Here is a 20,944-nt window from a genome sequence, read left to right on the forward strand (position 1 = left end):
GATTTTGTTAACCAACATTCTAAAAAGCCTTGTGTCAACAACGCTCTAGCAATACTATTATGTAATACTAGCCCCGCTGTTCCTGTGAAACAGGACCTCTATTGTATATACTTCCACTAAGTAACTAACGATTATCCTAAAAATAAAGTCATAATATTGAAATATCCTACAGGTGAAAGGTGATCCCAAGGGTTCTCGTTTCGAGAGTTCGTCGATTAGTGCATCCGTAGGCCGCACAAAAGTCTGGCATCTTCACTTGTCAGCAATTTCCTGTAGAATTCATAATGCAAGATGTTTTTAACAAACGAACCCGATTGGAAAGCATGTGCAACTTCAGTTTAATGATGTTCAACTTAAATTATATTGAAAACAAAGAGCAATTCTGCCTCTCCCATCGATGTAAAATGACTGGGTAGCTAGTAGCCTAGCCGTGATACACAACTAAGCTGCACTATCAAGTCGCTGCAATTTCAACATGTGCAAGCATCCATAATTATAACCACGTTAATAACGTTTGTAAGAAACCAAACCGTTTGTAAATCCGTCAAGGTTTCAGCGAGATATAGGCCGTAAGGTGAACACGGTTTTCGTTTCAGCCCGTTCCACTCACTGGCATCTACACAATCTTTAGCTTATAAAAAAGAACGAGTCGTGGTTAGTTACCAAAAAAAAGTTCGTCGCTGATTTTCCAGTCGATTGTCTATATGGCTTTGTTTTATGCAGAACTAGAGACTTCAGAGCGTAATAAGATTTTTGTCGGGAGCCGTGCAACGGTTCGACACGTGATCATGCTACACCAATGAGAAGGCTGCTTTTTGACAACAGAATGGAAAAATGGCGGCTCCCGTGTGGTTAGAAACAACGTTAATGATAGAGGAAAACACCCGAACATCCTCAAAAGTGGGCTAAATTAATTCTAATTCGTGCTGTATACATAGCCGCGTCCAAGAATAACAATGAGGCAAATATACGATAATGTTATTTTTATGTTAAGTCATTTACATCAAGTTTGACATACATGGGAATACACATTACTGACGATCTTACATGGACTGTGAACACCCAGCACACCGAAGAAATCAAGGCAAAGACTGTACTTTCTACATCAGCTGAGGAAGTTCAGAGCATCCGCACCCATCAGCTGTGTGTCCTGACAGCATCACTTGGTATGGGAACTGTACAGCCTGTGACTGCAGCACCGAATCATCAGAGCATCTCTCCATATTCTGCAGGAGACCTACAAGAAAAGACTTACCTACCACGTTAATAAGGTTTGTAAGAAACCAAACCGTTGCGAAAACGGTTGAAAATGTAGCAAGTTGTGGTTATTTATAAAGTACATACAGTACCACTACCAACACAATGTTATGGGTGAGCAGCTGACTGGCAAGATGTCCGCAAGTGCGGACATTCTAGACGCCGCCGTAAGACAGCTAGTGTTCTATATATCTACACACGTAGGTGAAGGGTTTTATTTTGAAAACGTTGCGAGATACCACCCAAAGGCTGTTTAGAGTAAAGGCGCACGAAGATTTTGTGTGACGGCTGGTTTAACCGCGGATGAACGAATGGCGGCTCACTTGACCGCAGTAGATGGCCGCCTGTGATGACAGACGTCGCCGTAAGGTCCTGCTTGCTTCACACCGCCACGGTGTGAAAGCAGCTTACATCGAGTGCTCTATATATCTATGGTTTAGCGTACCTGGATGTGCCTGGGAAGAATTAAAATAAACCCATACTGCAGTCTGATACATATAACCGTCCACAAAAAGGTATGCGAAGGCACCATGTGAGGTGACCACACTGATTTCATTGAGTAGAAAAATCTCATCCTCCAAATCTGGCCCTCTCCATCCAATAAATGCCTAGACTCAGCAGACGTTTCATAGCTACCAGTATAGTCTACTTATATTATTTGGTATAATTTTGGATAGAGGAACATTTGTGTGCTGTATGATGATAGGAGGAGTAGGCTATTAAGTAGCCTATGTTCCAGTTGTAACTTTTATTTTTTTAATATATTCACCAGATGCTTTGTACCAATCAGACCAATGCATTTGATGTTGTTCATTTGAAGAATAACATACTGAGAATGTTGGAAATACTCCACACATCACATGCACATGAAGTAGCCCTACTCATCCGACAAGTGGGTGATAGACCTGCCTAGTAGTGTCCCGAGGCACTGCTCACTATTGATTTACCAACCCAAAACCATACCATAGCTTTAGTATTTTGTCACATGATACCTAGGGGTATGGAGATGAATGCGGGGCATCTAAAGAAGTCATGGAGATGTGGTCCAGGAAGCTAAGAATCATGGGAACTTTGGCTGGAAAATACCTTCTATTGGGCCTAGGAAGCAATGTATCTACAAGGAAGGACTTTGAAAGAAAATGGGCAACGTGAATTAAAATAAGAAAAGCAATGCTTAATTAAAGATAATATTGCAATAGTTTATTTATAGTGGTTAAAATGGGACAGAAGGGTCTGGTGTCAATCTTTTGGATGAGGAGGCACATTCCCTATAAGATTGACCTTTGGACAGCTTTGAGGGATCAGCTCTGAAATTCAAATATCACTTTTATCTCCGAAACAAATCCCATTAGAGACAGCTAGGATACTTTGAGACGGAATGAAACATACTTAATCTGTTTTATTTGCATGATGTTTAACTTGAAGGCCCTATGTGCCACGAGGCATTTGGAGGACAGGTAACAGGATGTTTAACTTGATAGGTACAAATATGCATGCACAAATACTTGGGCTATGTACTTGTCGCGCCAGTGGTGCATTCTCGCAACACGTTATTTGGTGTCAGACCGCCTGGACAGCTGTTTTCACATCTGCCATGGAACAGGAAGAGGCCGGAACGACAGCGTGTGCAGAAATGTCTGCTGAAGCAGTGGTCACAGACCTCCAGACACGGACACATTGTTTAGATTCAAACCGTCCCAGTCTGAGAAATGTTGTTGGTTGGTAAAACAACATGCAGTCATCAAATAGTAACCTCTAACATCAAGTAAAATGTAGTCAAGAGGACGTTACAAGTATGTATACAACTTACTTAAGCAGGTGTGTGTGGGTGGTGAGAGCACGCCATAGTATGTACGAGGACAAGAAGACAGGCATAGCCCCCTCTGCCTCATCCCATCCAGCTGAATGTAGAGGAAGAGGCGGGGCTTACACAGCAAACAGCCGCTATTGGTTGAGCAGGTGACACAAGCGGCCTGACAAGGTCTAGTCACCACCAAGTTATCTGTCACTGGAGGAAAGAAAGCAGATTGAGTGAAGTGTTTTTGTGTGTGATTCTTTCTTTGGGTTAAACGAATTCCGTGAGCTGCAAGGTAATACTTTTAAATTGCATAAAAGAGACAACGCATCAGCTCGAGTGCATCCTGATATTCAGCATATAATTAACTTGTTATTGTATTTTATATTCACTTTTTATGAGGTAAATGCAACCCCTTCAAATATGAAAAATGTTTGTTATTGTTCATAACGATGAGTTACTGTGAGTGTGCAACCCTAGAAAATCTGGACAATTTGTCAGCTGAATGTCAAAATACCACAGCATATGCACAGTACTTTTATATCATATAAAACATTACACCTTTTTTATTCAAAATACTTACATTGGTGGTCAACATCGTTTTCACCGTTGCTTTTGGCAAATTCCATGAAGTTGAACATTAAAATGTTCAGCAGTAGCCCTAGTCCCATTTCCCTCCTTGTACCTTTCACACCAAAACTAAGACGGAGGCGTTTGAAAGGGTTGCAGGGAGTTTCCTGTGATGCACATGAACACCAATTTCATAGTCTCTTTATCTTGTTTTTACCTTGTTTTTTTTTCTGGATATTGTAAATGATCAATTTAGAACGTAAACTATGAATGATCACCAGTGTGACCAGTGTACCACTATAGAATCCATCTACTTGACAAAATGATTGGCCAAAAATACGACAAAGCGCTACGTGTTTAATCTTTAACCTCGAGTTAATTCTGAGCACTGCATACTTTTCTCTTGGGCCGTTTTCAGCAAGAGGGATCGAGTTTTGATTACTTCTCAATTAATCAACAATACTGCAAACCAGACGTGAGGAGACTGTCGGCTGTTTTGGGAACCTAGCAGAGATACCGACTAATGTTCCCAAAACATGAAAACCCCTCAGGTTCCCCACTCATGCAACGCATAGGACAACAGGGATAGTTTAATCGGATGTTAAGTAGCGCAGTAATACATCAAAGAAAGGCTGCATTTCCAAAAAAATATGAATGCCTTAAAGTATGCAGTCACTTACATTTTTGTAAGACATAAAAAAACAGAGCGGCGAGTGTCTGCCCTGTGTCTTCTTGACAATTTCCTGGCTGCCTGATCTTGAGCTGACTGACTGAGTTTGATATCAGGAGTCAAGTTCACAACAGTCACTCCTACCGTACAAAACAACTTTATTCATCAGTTCAAGGCTCACGAGTCAGTTCATGAGTCCTTCACAGTGTTCAAATGCAAGGCTATGACCACTTCATCCTCTTGATTTTTTCAATAACATCTATGAACAGAAGGAAAACAAAAACAAGGTCAGAGGGTTTTTCAACAGACACTGTTACACATGTATATTGTATGGAGGACATATATGACGATACAATATGATGTCCAAAGCAATCGGGAGACAAATAAGTGTTGAAATGCTAACAAAAGATGGCCACTCATCGCAAGAGGACGCAACATCCTTTTAGTCCTTGCTTGCAGCGGGTCACCCACGCCCTACCTTGGAGATTGCCGGGAGATGGTGAGCTCTTATAGTTAGAGATTTATCCTCAAAAGCTTTGGTTCTTGCTTCCACTGCAAGCTTATTCAAAAAAAGAAGGAATCCAAGTTCGACCTAGGGAAAGAATGATTCGGTTATAACGTTAGCTTCATTAGGTTCTTCACTATAAATAACTCACTAGTAGGATATATACATTACATATAAAGCACTGAATGTACGTTTTTAACAACTCTTTATAGACTCACCATTGCTTCCGCCGCTGGCCTCAATTTAATATCAGACGTTGTTTTTGATTTGATCTCGGCCTTCAATTTCGACCTAGGTGCCTTCTTCATTTTGGCAACTCACTATTCTGAGAACAACAGACTTCAAAAAACGATGGTTGGCTTGTTTTGTTTATTATGAATCGCCCGCGTCGTACAAATCCGGCGCACAATATGACGTCAGCGCGTGACTACGGAAGTTTCCTCTACGGCTGCGCGGGGCCATCATGTGGTCAACATTCATGAACATATTTTAGGACTTTCTGTATTTTATCATTATCGCCAAATCTAGCCGTATTCACAGTAACGTTGGAATACAAAATATTGAAAAAATGGATACTCAAAATATTTGAGTCCATAAGCGAGCAGAGGGATAAGAGTTTTAATAAACCTACGTGTCTTCTACCAGGTCATAACACCAAGCCTCCAAAACATGGCAGCTTCCTTGAGCACCGCTGAAAGCAAGAATCTTTTGCAATTTCTGAAACTAGTTGGACAACTAAAAGTAAGACTGACGACAGAGCTTGTGCATTAAAATACATAGTTCGAATTGTAGCGTGCTACATTTAAGCGCTTTGAGTGTGAGAAAAGCGCTATATAAATTGAATCTATTATTATTATTTAAATATTGAAAAATGGGTCCTTAAAATAGTTTATTTCAGATAAAATGTCAACGTGAACGGAGATGGGATGCCACACATCTGAAGTCTAGACTTTATACTAGTCATCATAATGGCTTTAAAAAGACCAACACGAGCTTTGGCGTTGGTTCACAGTGGCCAATGGACCCCATATGCGTCTTTATCTCACCAACTGCTGTGTTGTTACATCTCCCCAATGTCTTGTTTGCGTCATTATAGAGAGTCCCACGCACCGGCTGGGTGTACAGGAAGGTGAAGCAGCCCGAGAGCGTCTCCGACCACATGTACAGGATGTCTATAATGGCGATGACCATCACAGACCCCAAAGTCAATAAGGAAAGGTGAGTCGGGTTTTTACTATCACAAACACTCATCGGGAGGTCAAGGGCAAAACAAATAACCTCTCTGATATGAAATGATCATCTCTCCTCTCTCTGTCTGTCCTCAGGTGCATGAAGATCGCACTGGTTCACGATATGGCAGAGAGCATTGTGGGAGATATTGCTCCAATGGATAAGGTCAGCAAGGAAGAGAAGCATAGAAGAGAAAAGGTGACCTGCTCCTCTCATGGTATTGATCGATAATTATTGGAGCCTGGGAAGCTCCTTTCCTTTCATATCTTTTTGACACTCTATTTGCCTTGCTCTGTCCCTTCTGTACAATTATGCATCTTCCCAATATTAATAGTCATAATTCCTCATACCATCGCAGGAAGCAATGACAACTTTAACAGATTTGCTGCAAGGGGGTCTGAAAAATGAGATTTATGGACTCTGGGAGGCAAGTGTGTTTCAACTAAACTCCATCTACTGTACTTTGATGCGTTCTCTTGAAATGTATTATGCATCCTTGGAAACCACACAAACCACAGAGTACTGTGGTACTAGGGTATTGTACCACAGTGCTCTGCTCTTTTGGGGGTTTCCCTAATAACAATTTGATAAATGACAAACACGTTTGTCTAGTAACTGGAAAAACATGTTGGACCAGAAGAGATTCATGGTTCAGTGAGCCATGAATCAATGTTCTGTTGGACCAGTCCTTGTGCATTTCTTGATACTAACAAATTACCCATGACGTACACTCAACATCAATGGGAAGATTCAATGAAAACAACTGCAAAAATCTGTACAAGTCTTGATACAACCTTTGCAATCGTTTTAACGGAATCTTCCCATTGATGTTCAGTGTACTCCCTAGACAATTTGTTAGCGCCAACACCGATGGACATGTGACTTCATCTGCTGTATTCCTGTAATGCACCCGGGCCACCCAGGAGTACGAGTCACAGAGCAGCCCGGAAGCACGGCTGGTCAAAGACTTTGACCTTGCAGAGATGATCCTTCAGGCCCAAGAGTATGAAGAACTGGAGGAAACCCCCGGAAGACTGCAGGAGTTCTTTGACTCGACGGAAGGTATGCATCTCCATCCCTACAGTAGGCAGGACAATATCGACCCTAGGGACACCACCAGGGGTGTGTCCACTAGGGCCCGACCGATATCGATTTTTGAGTGCCGATGCCGATTATTTTCAGAGAAAAATTACGATTACGATTTAATCGGCCGATTAAAATCAAAACAAAAAAAAAGCCTATAAAACGTAGTTTTTGATACCTTAAATATACTTTAAACACTTTTGACGAATATGTGAATTGAATGCAGAACCTTTGAGTGTTTTAGAATACATTTACAGTCAAAAATGAGTGTAATATAAATAACTAACTCCCAATGTGCTGCGCTCGTGAGCAGTGACTAACACGTGCGTGCTGAGCAGTATGGTCTCACCGTTAGAGTCTACAGTATAACAAAATAACATGGCCTGGGACCTAAAGAAAAACAGGCACAACATCCTCAAACAACGCGTCTTGTGTACATTGGTGAGGTGAGCGCGCAGCTGTCTGAGCGAGCGTGCTTTCATGTTGTACGGTAAAATTCAATCTCCTCTTTTTTACTCCAGCTAAAGTTGTTAGTTAGCAAGGCGAGTAGGAGCGCAATCTGCAGGATACTAAGCGCAATAACATTTCTAAAATAAAAAAAATCTGCGTCTTTTTGGCAGATGATTATTTTCAAAAAGGCTATAATCGGCCGATTAAATCGGAAGGCCGATGAATCGGTCGGGCCCTAGTGTCCACTCAGATGTATGGATAGACGGACTGTACCAAAGTTTGATGGTCCATTCTACATCTGATTGCACCGTCCCACTTCTGAAAAGGATTTCAATCAATATTACCCCCGTTGGTTAAACAGGGACCCTTAACACTTTTAGGCTTGGATATGCACTGATATTATCTGAAAGTACCAAGCCTCACGCATCCCTCTCCTCATGTGTACAACTGTTGTTCTGCTTTCCTCCCACCGTCTCTCGTGATGCCGTCGTCAGGTCGTTTTCACCACCCCGATGTGATTCAGCTGGTCGACTGTCTCAAGGAAGAGCGAAGAGGTCACATGAGCAAGGTTGCCGAACCTCCGACACATACGTCCTAACTGGGAACACGGACCACCGGACACACTGCCCTGAGGTGGAGGACCTCCGAAGACCGGAAGACGCCAGATTTGCATTAAACAGAACACCGAATTATTGACATTGTTGATAAATGCAAATGGTTTCCATGGTTGCTGCTATTTTTATTTTATTTTTTTCCTTTACCCTGACCTCCTGTTTAAACTATTTGTGTCGGGTCACATGTTTAACTTCATTATGTGAGCATTAGCCACCCAGTGTTCCACTATATGGTCATATGACCCGTGGTCCTGTGACGCTTTAGAGGGGCTTCGGGATTCTGGATTCTATACTATAAGAAAATTTAGGGAAAAAACGAAATCATTGGTCAGCATGGCCATTTCTGTTACAAATTGCTATATGTGGCTCTATTACATAAAATCTGACAGACATTTCAAAACTGCTGTTTGATGTAACCTTTGGTAAGAGTATTTCAAATATATTTTGTAGTACATTCAATATGCATTTTGATATACATTCACACATTTCCGGACAAATTTTCCGTAAAAAATAAATAAAACAAACATTATGGTTTACTCATAAATGCAGTTTATTTAAAATATAGTATAGTTGAAATAATAGAGTAACAATAAAAACCGGAAACAGTAACATTTCGTTTCAATGCCATGTATTTGGATATGCCAACATTGCAAGGTTTTAGTAAAAAGCTTTGGTAAAAGTTTACGTTTTTTTTTTTTCAAGGCTCACTCAACATAAGATAATGCAATCATGACGTTCACAAAAGCCTCTTTCATGCCATCATTTCCAACATGGCAAACTTTTTAAATGTTTATCATTCACTCAACACAAATTATGGTCATTGGTGAAATTGAACACAAATTAAAGTGATAAGAAAAAATGGAAAAAACCAAAGAGGTCAATAATTATATAACTAAATGTAGTTCATGTTTAGGTTCTTCAGAAACTTGTGGAGACAACAATTACCACTTTTTTTCACATTAAGTTGCATTGTCTTCTCAAGATGGACTCTAAAGGGTTGTGTTTAAGGGATTGTCACTGGTTAAGGAAACAACCAGAACTATTGAAAGGAGCATAACTAATCAGGGTGCAGTAGCTGGGTAGATTTGTGAGAGAGACCAGGGCAATCACAATTAAAGTTGGAATGAACAGTTTTCCGAGTATTCGGTTGAGTTTGAGTCACCCATATCTGATTTGAAGTGTTAGTTCTAGTAATATATGATAATATATGAATTAAATTAGTAGATCTGGATGAAAACATGTATCAGTGCAATAATATCCAGCATTCAAGTAATGACAAGTCAACAACAACGCAGAAACATTCTCTCCTCTTTTCCATAAAATCCAAACATTGGTCACTTGAAAATCATTAAACAAATGATATAATGCACACCCCCTCCACCTGGTTTTGGTGTCAAATTAATTCTAGAGTGTGTGCATCGATATGCATTAAGATTTCATCCTGCACTTCATGTACTGTACTGTATGTGCGGTCAAATCTATGTGACAACATGTCAATGATAGACAATAGAGTGTAGAGTGCGTTTGCTTAGCTCTTCCCATTAGCATGGATTAAGGAGAGTCGGAAACTAATCTTTGGGATGTGCTTGAGGCGGTAACTATCTCGTCTAGGATATATGATTTAGTGGGGCATCACAATGCAGTAATGGATTCACGTCGATGTCGTTTCTTTGTACCTGGAACCAGGTGCTGACTGCAGCCACAGTGTAAAGTATGGAGATCATTTAAGTCAATCTCCCTGGTTGGGTTCCTCCTTCTGCGTTGGACGGGGCCCTAACAGGGCCTCTCCGAGGAGTCTGTCAGGGGGTGCTGGGCCGGTCCTGTGAGCTGGCCTGCGCTGCGGAGGAGAGTACCTCCTCGAAGCTCCCCCCGGGCTCGGGCCCCCCCACCTTGGTCTGGATGAAGAGGATAAACCAGGGGGCGGTAGGGTACAGGGTCACATAAGGCCGGCTGTTAGAACGCAAATCTAGGGCCGGTCGAGCTTAGTGTCTGTGTTTTAGGCCGTAGCTTCTGGTCGGAGAAGAGAAAACGGTGCTATCATGTAGACGAAGAAGAAGGTATGAATAATAGCCTTCAGCAAACTGTTTTGATAGCATTCTCTTCTCACAAACACACAAAATGTCCTACCTTAATAGTTGTCACTGTACTTTCAACTTTTTCCTCAAAAGACTTGAAGCTGGGTGAGTTTCTGTAAACGACAGAGGGGAAGAAAATAGGGCAAAGTGAATGGAGACAATAGGACCTGGGACGTTGAACTCCTCATTCTTGATTTCAGTATAACAACACATTTTTGTTGCATATCAAACATTGTAAATTCATTTGTGACTAATCAATGCAATGTGGTATTGCACCTGGTCACCATTTAAGACTTTATACATAAATTGCATTTAAAGTCTTTCGTGAGAAAAGAAAGAAACGTGATTGTGGTGCGCTAACGCTGTCCTTTAGTCTTTAACAAACAGTCAGACATTACCTCATGGTGGGCATGCTCATGGAGTGTCGGATTGAGTAGCTGTCCCACGAGAGCATGGTTAGAGAGGAGTTAATGATTAGCACAGCTTCAGTGTGCAAACACACAAACACTAACCCGTCTGCACCACCACCACACTACACTGTACCTACTCACATCACTGTACGACACACACACATACACAAACAGGGAAAAAAATATAGTACAGTAAAGTAAGGAATGCTTTTATCTGGGGAAATGGTATCTACGGGTGTCTGCCCACATTCCAAATTGCTCTCGATCGATACCTGGCTCGCGACTACACTCGCTTTCTACTTCCCAGATTACCAGAGCTGTCTGGGACCTTTAGGCTAAGTCTACTGGCAGGAACCAGGTCCTATTATTGCATTGCAGAAAAGAAAAGTAAAACGATCCTCTCTCCACTTCAAGACAAGGGGCTACCCAGCAACTGGCTGCATCCAATCCAGGTCCCATCCAAACAGAGACAAAGCAGTTATTTCTGTCCTCTGACCTTCCTTAAGCACTTTGAGTCTGCCTTGTGTATGAAAAGTGCTAAAAATAAAGTTGCCTTGCCTTGCCTTCCTTCACAATGTCATCTGTGTAAAACAACTCATTTGAAAAGGTGCAATATATTTTGGTTTGTCTCTATATCAAGGATTCACACATCAGAGATGTTTGCGATGGATTGAGGTACTTTGAAGGTCAAACCCTGCACACTGTGGCAAACTCTGGCAAAGGGCTCATGATACCAGGATTTTTTTAATATATATATATATATATATATATGTTTATGATTCTTACCCTATGGAGTTGGATCTTGAGATGCAAAAGGGGAGAAAGAAAAATAAATTGGCATATAAAAAATACATCCATAAGTCTATGTTAAAGCTCTAAAAAGAATAACAAGGGGGCTTAACCCTCTACCCTTTTACCCCATAACCACTCACATGTACAGAACAGAGGACTATCCAAGACCTGTACAAACTCACTCACCTGCTTATGAACCAGACAAAACAGCCGCTCAAACACTCACGGAATAAGGACCGATCTTGCAATGCTCCTATCACATTCTCTAGAATTCGCGGGTTTGTAAATAGCTGGAAAAAGGCTAACTCTCAACGTCTTCCAACCTATTGGTTGCCTAAGTAAGGACAAATTTTCACTGCAAATAAATTCCATCACTGCAAATTGGACGGTAGAATAAGACAACACACAAAGAAGAAGAGAAATAAATAAATAAAAGTGATATACTAAAACTAGTCATGCAAGATACCCGAATCAAATACATGGAATCACAAAGCAACCCAGGGAAGCAAGTGTTTAAGACACAAAAACTGCTGTGTTGTAAAGCATGTTTGTCATCACAACTAGGCAATAATACAAATGGATGCATGTTAACACAAAAACACACGCAAACACCCCCCCCCCCCCACCACCACCACAGACACACAAAAACAACTTGAAACATACCTCCGTGGATACAATATCTCTAAACCAAACATGCTGGAATAAATGAAAGATAAAGTTTGTTTTGGTTTATGCTACTGAAACCCAACCTAACACTAACACTCATCTGTCATCACAGGGGAGGAAATGTGACAGAGGAATACAAAGTAACAAATATTCAAATATTTCATGTCCTTACTTAACATGATAAAAACACAAACTTTCAACAAGGAAGGGGTTCGCGTTACACAATGAATAGGCTCTATAATCATAGACAGAGTAACTCACACAAAGTCTATAGTTCTTCCTCGTACCTTGCATGAATAAAGTATGAATTGCACACACCTAAAAAGCAAGTGCAGTAACCTCTTTCACCAGAAGTGGTTCTGTCGCACATTTGGATCGGGCTACTTTTTAATGGGTTTCCAAATGTCTTTTTTTTTTTTATTATCTCCTGGGCAGCCACCACAGATCCAATACTTTGACGGTGGCTGGAATAACTAAGAGAGCTTTTACGTCCAGCTTTGGGAGTTTGCCTCTCTGGCAAAAATCAGATTGGGTAAGACGCAAATTGTACTCTAGCGAAGCAACATATGTCCCTGCTGATAGGGAACTCTGTTCATAGCCAACAGGATGAGGTCCTGACCCCCAAAAGGCATCCATTTAGCCAGGAAATGGATGCAATGTCAATTCCCCATAACCCCACCCCCCACCTCCATCCTGCAGGGCATATTGACAGCAGGTGACAGACACTCTCCCTCTGACACACACACACGTCACACACGCGCGCGCACACACACACACACACACACACACACACACACACACACACACACACACACACACACACACACACACACACACACACACACACACACACACACACACACACACACACACACACACACCCTGTGTTACAGTCCATGGCAACCTCCATCTCTCTCTGATCCATCTCTCCCATCCCTTCCTCTGTCTTCCACAATATTCTTGTCTTGCCTTCCCCTCTTTCTGAATATAACATACATATACTATAATAATAGCAAAGAGAGGGGAAGAGAGAGCAAGCAGGGGGGGGAAGGTAAGCCCGCGATAGAGAAGTGGGGGGAAGGCTGTCTCTCTGGCCACCTCGGCCACAGTGAAAGCAGCTTAGTAGACTTATATAATCAACAGCCTTTGACTTGGTGAACGGAACTAATGTCAAAAACTCATTCAGAAGAGGACAAGAGCCAGGAGCAGAACCAGTGACGGAGGCAAGACAGCTGGAGAAAGGGAGAGGCGTTACATTAGAGCAGAGGTTGATTAGCGTGCTAGGCCGAGTAAACACCACAGGATAATTAGCAGGACTCTGTGCCTGATTTCCCTCTTCCGACCCTGGTCAGCAAAGTTACGATTTTTTGATTGTTCTCAAGATTGTTTTGCAAGGTTACCCTGTAATTACCCGGAAAAAGCAAAACAGTGTTGGATTTGCAAAATAGAGGATTCCAATTCCAGCTGCAACATGAAAAAGTCCACTTTTCGACGGCATGATGTTTTCGCAAAATACATGTTTTTGATTGCCAGATGGGTGTTTCGGTTTTCAAATTGAGGATGATAGAGAGAGGTGTTTTTTTCCCAACATTGACGTTGTGTAGGGTGGACAGGGTACAGGGACGGATATAGATATAGTTTGAAGTTTAAAAGTGTAAAGGCCCTCTTCTTTCATCTGTGATCACATGACATCATGTGTAAGTATCCGCGTAGCCATATCAGACATATAAACCAAATTCACTTTAATGTGTGATATGAAAGAAATCAAATTCAACTATTTGTTTTGTTTGCCAAGGTCACTGCGAACAAATGGACAGGATATGACATCATTACCTCATGTCTCCTAGCTTCCTGGTGATGGCGGTGCCCAGGGTGCTAAAGGCTGCAGAGGTCTTCTGGCCTGCTGTGGAAAACGTCTCCGTCGTCTTCTTATAGCTGCACACACACACACACACACACACACACACACACACACACACACACACACACACACACACACACACACACACACACACACACACACACACACACACACACACACACACACACACACACACACTCTTTCATTTTGGCCTTTTGACACATAAACCACACTAACATAATGACAATGAACTCTCCATCACATGCTGATTTCAAAACAGTGTTACTCAATCGTTCCGTCTCCAGTGCTTCATTATAGATGTGTGTGCGTGTGACGGTATGCATGTTTGTGTATGTGTGTGGCTGGCTGCAAATGCACATGCAATCTGATCTCTGAGTCGAGGTGTAACTGGATAACAAAAGGAGGCAAAGAATGACTTCCCTCCTCTCACTCCTTATCTCTCTCGATCTCTACCCTCTCTCTCCCCTCTCTCCCTCTAGATTAAGATACAGCAATGACCAGCTGAGGACATATAGGATGATATATATTCAGTAAAACAGCTGCCTGTATACCAGGCCACTGTATTCATTTGAGAATATAAATTGGATCCTCTTTGCTCCACAACTGGTCTAAAGAAAAACATTTTATACATGATGAACATGCTTAATGCTGGTACTCCGCACGCACGCACACACACACACACACACACACACACACACACACACACACACACACACACACACACACACACACACACACACACACACACACACACACACACACACACACACACACACACACACACACACACACACACAGGCCACTGGTGGTGGTGTGTCCTTAAAGCAAACAGCTCTCCCACTGTCCCTCATAAAATCTCCACATTCCCAATTCCAATCACAACAAAGTGTGCGTGTTTGTGTCCAAATACATGTGTACTTGAGTCCGTGCATGTGTTTGCAGCATCACACTGTCACAGTCAGATGGCCTTAGCCCTCTCGGTTGACCGCCAAAAACAAGCCCTAAAACCTGTAGAACTGGCAGGGAGAATGCAGCAGGATTGGAAGGGGCACAAACTTGTTTTGCTTATCTGCCCTGGCCCAGACTGGCTCTCCCTGCATCGGCTGCCCCCCCTTCTCGTATATGCTCAGTCGCTGCGTCCGGCTAGCCCGGAGCTGCGGCAAAGTGGAAGTGGGGTCAGTCCCGGTGAGCACAACTTACGCAACAGAGGTCTGCATGTCGTGCCAGCCCTTGGAGACGTTGTTTTTGAAATCGCTGAGCGGACTGATGCCCAGTTTCTGTCTGAGGTCGGCTTGTTGCTTCTCTTTAGATGTCAGCACTTGCCTCAGAGTGCTGATCTCCTCTTCCAGCTAGCGAGAGAACAAGACACAAGGATGGTCAAGGATTAGTCATTTGCCATTCAAAAATATCGAATCAAATTTATATTGCAGGTTGTACTGAGGGTCATTGTTCAAAGAAATGATAAGCCCGGACGGGTTTATTGATATAGTACCTTTCAAACACAAAGTCACTTCAGAGGGCTTTACAGAGGCACGAATCACATTTGAAGAACATTCTATGAACATCAAGGATTAAGTCCAAATTTGTACAACATGCACCAACACCAATACTGTTTTCCTGAACCACATTGTTGCAACGGGAAGTCGTGCATTTCACAGCCTTGTTTGAGATTGAGATTTGAGTTTACCTTGTCCAGTTCTTGGTGAATCTCTTCCCTCTCTTCCTCTGTCAAGATGGGGTAGTTACCCTCGGAGGCCAGATCCTCATCTGCCTCTCGCAACGGCTCAGAGTCTAGAAGACCTACCATGACGGACACAACAAACATGAACAACATCATAGGTCTAGAGATTTGTGCTGTTGTGTGTGTGCGTGTGCGTGTGCGTGTGTGTGTGTGTGTTAGATTCCTCATGAAAGAGAATAACCTCAAGCCTCTTCCCAAAGAGCTGCATGAATCAAACAAACAAAACAACCTGTTTTATTTTATTTTCTATAAACCAGAAATGAAGCATTTATTTGGGTGTTTATAAACTAACATGTATGACGGCTCTATATGATCCAGTCTGTGTCTGTCTGTCCATCTCTAAACGGACGTTATGCAATCAGCGACAGTGGCCTGCTGAGCAGTAATCTGGATTAACTGCCCTGGATTATCCTGTTTCAACTGGTGGCGGACCCTAGACACAGACAGACACACACACTCACGTAAACAAACACACGCGGACGCACACATCTTCAAACAAGATGCTCGATGCTTAATTGATTCCACACATTGGTTTTGAGTGTTAGTATACAGTTAAAAATGTAATTAGGAGCTAGGGAGGGACACACACACACACACACACACACACACACACACACACACACACACACACACACACACACACACACACACACACACACACACACACACACACACACACACACACACACAAGCTCTGAAGCCCTTTGGTTTGGACACATCCCTAACTCCAGGTGGCCTTCTCTCGCAAAGGCGAATCATAAATGTGTACTTCACATTTAATCACACATGGATTTACAACAACGTTTGCATGTGATGGTTTGATGATTTGGCTGATGGCTAAGACCCCAGGTTAAATGTTGACCTTTTGGATGTGGATCTCCCGTTGCTATATCTTGGTTTGTATCTTACTTTTATTGGAAACACACAGGTACAAATCAGATACAGCTATGGGAGCTGAACACTCAACATATCAAGGCTGATGATGCATCTCATCAAAGACATGGGTCTGAGGAAATGTGCAGACTCCTTTCAGTAAAGTAAAGATGGTTCATACCTGTTCTGAAGTTTCCTCTGTCTTTACATGGCAGCGGTAAAGAGTGAGTCGTATGACGCCATTAGTAACATAATAACACATTCTCAATTAAACTATTACACTGCATATCACTGTTGAGGATATCTTCAAAAAGACAACCAATATAGCTGCAAAACATGCACATGCAAGAGAGTAGCACTTCATATATATATATTTTCCAAAATATATTCTCAGATAAAACAGCGACGCATATGCAACATTCCCTGTACGGAATAACAACAAAGCAGGCAGTGCCAAATAGGCCGCGAGGGAGACTGCAGCATCCTTCCGAAATCATTAACGTCCGATTCAAGCCATGCTATGGGCTCAGTGCCATTCAGGCAGCTAAAACAATCACACTGTTCACACACCAACTGGGCACTAGGCTTTCGGGACACAAACACAAAGCATGCATCTGGAGAAGGCACACATTTCTACAGCAGGAAGATAAGGAATCAGGTCACACTTATGATCAGATCATGGTATTTACATGAGGCTAGGTTGGGGGGGGGGGGCATATTGAACACAATCATGTGACTGCACTTCATATGTTTGAATCAAGCTTATCGTATTAACTGTGACATTTTCCAACATAACATAACCTTCTATTTTCGGTATTTTTTCCTACTTGAATATGGGGAATATACGACCAAATGAACCAAACACTTTGTTCTTCATCCATCCGAACACAACATCAGCTAGTCTGATAACAGAGAGTGCTGGAGGAACAGAGATCATGTAATAGAACTGGAATCGGCCTGCTCTCCATTAGGCCGGCAATACTCTTGCGGCTTTCAATTAGGATGTGTGGTTTCTGTTGCAGCACTGAACCGGTCGCCTGAGGGACGTGTGTGTCTGCTTAATCAGGATGATGATCACATGGGACTGGGCTATTTCACTATTTGACTACGGGGATCATTTCCTACGTGGTTAGCCTTTGTAGCTACGTCAAACGTGGAGCAACGGCGCCAGCCTATGCAAAGCAGTCCGGAAGAAGCAAAAGCTTTTTACAAGGGCCATCAGGGAGAACTAGCCTACTGTACTGTAGCCTACTAGCCTACGATAAAGAGATTCCATTCTGTTGTGTTCGGAGTCCAGTCTACTCTAGTAAAGGTATGGGGTGGCTGTGGTCTAGGGCGCCGGTCACCTGGGGCGTTGGTGTTCCAGGGACCGGTCATCGGCCAGTCTTCAGAGAGACGAAGGGAGGGCCGGCCCCACTCCTCCCGTGCCCCCGCGGTGGTTGGTGCTCCCCAGCTCCCCCCATGCCACGCCGCACCGTCCCCCAGGCCGGCCTCCCCGTTCTGGGAGCCCAAGGCCTGGGAGTCCCCTAACGACCTGCCCACAACATGACTGTCCTCTGACAGGTGAGCCAGGTCCTCGTCCCTGGGGCCTTAAGGATGGCGACACGCGTCAAAGAATGAACTAAAACTAGGCATGCAAATGGATGTGGCACTGCAAATCAAACATGATCTTTCTTACTGTGTGGAAAGATTAAATAAAGACTCGTCTACTGTCCCCACCCCACTGTTTAGATGAACGCAGTAAAGATTAGGATCAATTCACTTTCAAAACTATTTAGTTAGTGACCTTGCTGATAACGACTGATTATCAGCAAAGGTGCAATTCAAAGTTGATAATGGCTTGAAACCTTACAAATCGTTTCAAACCGTTACAGAATCTAATGCCATGAAAGCAGCTTGACCCCGCCCTGCCAGACACAGAGTACTAAAACCAGCTCCACCCTCCTCCATGCAGACCAGGTAAACACACACAGCCACCCACCCAGGTGCGACGCTTACCATGCTCTGCCCCTTCCCTGTTTGTGTTAACCCATTCTTCTCCAGGGCTCTCGCTGCCCCAGTCCAGCACGGCATCACTCAAAACACCAGAGTACAACTCTGGTCCCAGGGCAGCAGCCGGGAAGATACAGGAGAAGGGGAGTTAAAAACACGCACGCACGCACGCATGCACGCACACCGCACACACGCACACACAGACACACACACACACACACACAGAGAACTGCTTTCTACTCCATCACTTACAACTGCATGTCTAGCCAGGCTACATCAACAATCACTGCTTTTTGCACAATGGCAAATTGCACTCAAGACACAGCACTGGCCATGCTGTGGTTGGGCTATGGTCTAACACTGCCAAGCATGAGCACAGCAATGAGAAGATGACATCTTCTCACCGATTGCAAGCTTATTACTGCACAGTTTGTCGATGTTTTTCAGCACAGCATTAGGGATAACCTCAGTAGCTGGATTACCTATTGCTTTAGAGCAAGTACTGCTGCCGGTTTGAATCCTAACTGTGTGTGGCTTTGGTTTCCCTTTTCATTTCATTGCAAATGTTGTGGTCGGATGTGCCAGATCGGACCACAGGTCTGGCCTCGTCCACACTTGAATGCAATCAACACTCGTCTGCTCACATTGCTGTCCACACACATATGGAATATGATCATTGCCCGAGCCTGACCACCTTAATGTGGGGCAGCTCATCGGATCCCAATGTGAGCACGATCCGATCTAGGACTGTCCAGCCCTGATGTGATCAAATGGTAAAAGTGTAACCGAGGGAAGATATAGTGGCAGAGTTAAGAAAGTTACTCTACACATCACTACCGATTGACTAGCTAATATAATAGCTACATTGCATACAAATGTAAATGTATACACATAAAAAAATACATATTTGGATGCATATAAATACAGTGAATTATGACTCAGGGGCATTATTTCTGTTCCGTTTCCCACCTTTACAGATGATTGATAAATATGATTCCCAACTAATAATGACAAACATGATATGCCCCTACCCCCTTTCCCTCATACTAGCTGTAGTATACCTTAGGTCACAAGATTGGCATAACTTTGGTTGGCTGGGTGGTGGTCATGGGGCTAGCTTAAATCAGAAGCCCATGGCTGATCACAGCGGCAAAGTCAAAAGCCATGGTGATGGTATGCTGACCTACCCATCTGACTGCAGTAAAGCATTCCTAGCCTAACTGACCTGGAACATTGTTAAACCTATGATGAGTTTCTGTATCCAATCCTTTCCTGAACACAGAAGACAATCTGGAGGATCAATTTTACAGTGTAGTTATAGTAGACTTATTCAAGAGGTATCCAAGGATCAAGAATCAAATTAAATGCACGTTTCTTTGACAAACTTCAATGATCACCCCATTTGATTTCATTACAATTTCTGGGACATTTTTAATTTGCCATCATCTATTGAAACGGAATGTATAGATAATTAAATTAATTTAAATAATAATCACTCTAATATTTCAATAGCTATGACAATTAGAATGCAAAAGGAAGTTCACCTATTAGTGACACAAATTGAGAACTAGGAAGTACATAAACGTTTAAGGAGTGAAACGGGAAATCAAAACTACTTTGCACAATGAACTATTCTAAAACAGTGGGTTTGCTGGTATGAACGAATGGCAATGTGTTTTAATTAATACTTTGGACCTTTCAACCGTCCTGTATTCTAAAACAGAGACTGTATCACTAAATAGGAAGAAGAAAAAGGAACACGTCTATAAATAATTTAACCCTCCTTACAATATTGAAAGTCATTAGGTGAGTGCAGCAAGAGTCAGTTTCCAAAACAACAAGCTGGGTCAAGTTCAGTAATTTGGCTTTAGGTCCATCCAATGTTTTAGACTCTTACCTGGTTATAGTGCATACTTGCAGGTGGATATATGAGGGGTGGAGTTAAGGGTTAGTTGTGTGTTTACATTTTTATTTCTGTATTAACCAAGTTATCCAATCCTTGCTACGAGAACAGGAGACGCGCGTGCGTCATTTACATATAGCGCTGCCTATCAAGAACGGGGGAAACGCAATTTAAAACAAACCAAACACATTTTAATCAGGTGAATGAACCACTTACCTTGCTGTCTCGTTTCCATGACTGACGCTTTTTTTCAACTGCCACACTTTGGATTAAAAAGGGTCTCAAATGGATGGCGGAGTCCAGCGCTGCACCAGTTGCCACTTCACTGTTTACTAGGGATCACTGGTGCTGTCACGCGCCTGGCCGTCAGGGGGTGGGGCTTCAAGCACGTCAGCCAATAGATTTGCTATGTTTATCTATTTGTTGGTTTCTTTAT

The 20,944-nt window shown here is 42.7% G+C and overlaps 3 protein-coding genes and 2 long non-coding RNA genes across 6 annotated transcripts; 1 reads left to right on the forward strand and 4 right to left on the reverse strand.

Annotated features, from left to right (window-relative positions):
- Positions 1 to 2,435: 2,435 nt before the first annotated feature.
- Positions 2,436 to 4,516, reverse strand: LOC132449800 (R-spondin-3-like). Its single transcript, XM_060041628.1, has 4 exons — positions 4,303 to 4,516; positions 3,636 to 3,789; positions 3,067 to 3,265; positions 2,436 to 2,927 (listed from the first exon to the last, which is right to left on the reverse strand). The coding sequence occupies exons 1-4, from the start codon at positions 4,315 to 4,317 to the stop codon at positions 2,768 to 2,770; spliced, it is 528 nt and encodes a 175-aa protein (XP_059897611.1). The 5' UTR covers positions 4,318 to 4,516; the 3' UTR covers positions 2,436 to 2,767.
- A 708-nt stretch (positions 4,517 to 5,224) lies between these two features.
- On the forward strand, positions 5,225 to 8,858 carry hddc2 (HD domain containing 2). Of its 2 annotated transcripts, XM_060041625.1 has the most exons (6): positions 5,225 to 5,538; positions 5,894 to 6,015; positions 6,123 to 6,225; positions 6,386 to 6,454; positions 6,951 to 7,089; positions 8,055 to 8,858. In XM_060041625.1, the coding sequence occupies exons 1-6, from the start codon at positions 5,467 to 5,469 to the stop codon at positions 8,156 to 8,158; spliced, it is 609 nt and encodes a 202-aa protein (XP_059897608.1). In that variant the 5' UTR covers positions 5,225 to 5,466; the 3' UTR covers positions 8,159 to 8,858. The 2 variants fall into 2 exon arrangements, with proteins under 2 accessions (XP_059897608.1, XP_059897609.1); XM_060041626.1 differs by lacking the exon at positions 6,386 to 6,454.
- tpd52l1 (tpd52 like 1) lies at positions 8,297 to 20,868 on the reverse strand. The gene is given in 12 exon segments (XM_060041624.1): positions 8,297 to 9,979; positions 9,982 to 10,069; positions 10,302 to 10,362; positions 10,648 to 10,686; positions 11,446 to 11,460; positions 13,951 to 14,052; positions 15,200 to 15,348; positions 15,687 to 15,799; positions 16,795 to 16,815; positions 17,960 to 18,202; positions 18,612 to 18,710; positions 20,725 to 20,868. Coding segments are annotated over 12 exon segments (981 nt in total). The 5' UTR covers positions 20,744 to 20,868; the 3' UTR covers positions 8,297 to 9,947.
- Positions 12,487 to 13,944, reverse strand: LOC132449802 (uncharacterized). Its single transcript, XR_009523658.1, has 2 exons — positions 13,114 to 13,944; positions 12,487 to 13,081 (listed from the first exon to the last, which is right to left on the reverse strand). It is a non-coding gene; the product is annotated as an uncharacterized LOC132449802 (long non-coding RNA).
- LOC132449801 (uncharacterized) lies at positions 14,078 to 15,193 on the reverse strand. Its single transcript, XR_009523657.1, has 2 exons — positions 14,732 to 15,193; positions 14,078 to 14,653 (listed from the first exon to the last, which is right to left on the reverse strand). It is a non-coding gene; the product is annotated as an uncharacterized LOC132449801 (long non-coding RNA).
- Positions 20,869 to 20,944: the final 76 nt, after the last annotated feature.

This window comes from Gadus macrocephalus, chromosome 21 (genome assembly GCF_031168955.1).
Source record: "Gadus macrocephalus chromosome 21, ASM3116895v1".
In the NCBI taxonomy this organism is placed as follows: domain Eukaryota; kingdom Metazoa; phylum Chordata; class Actinopteri; order Gadiformes; family Gadidae; genus Gadus; species Gadus macrocephalus.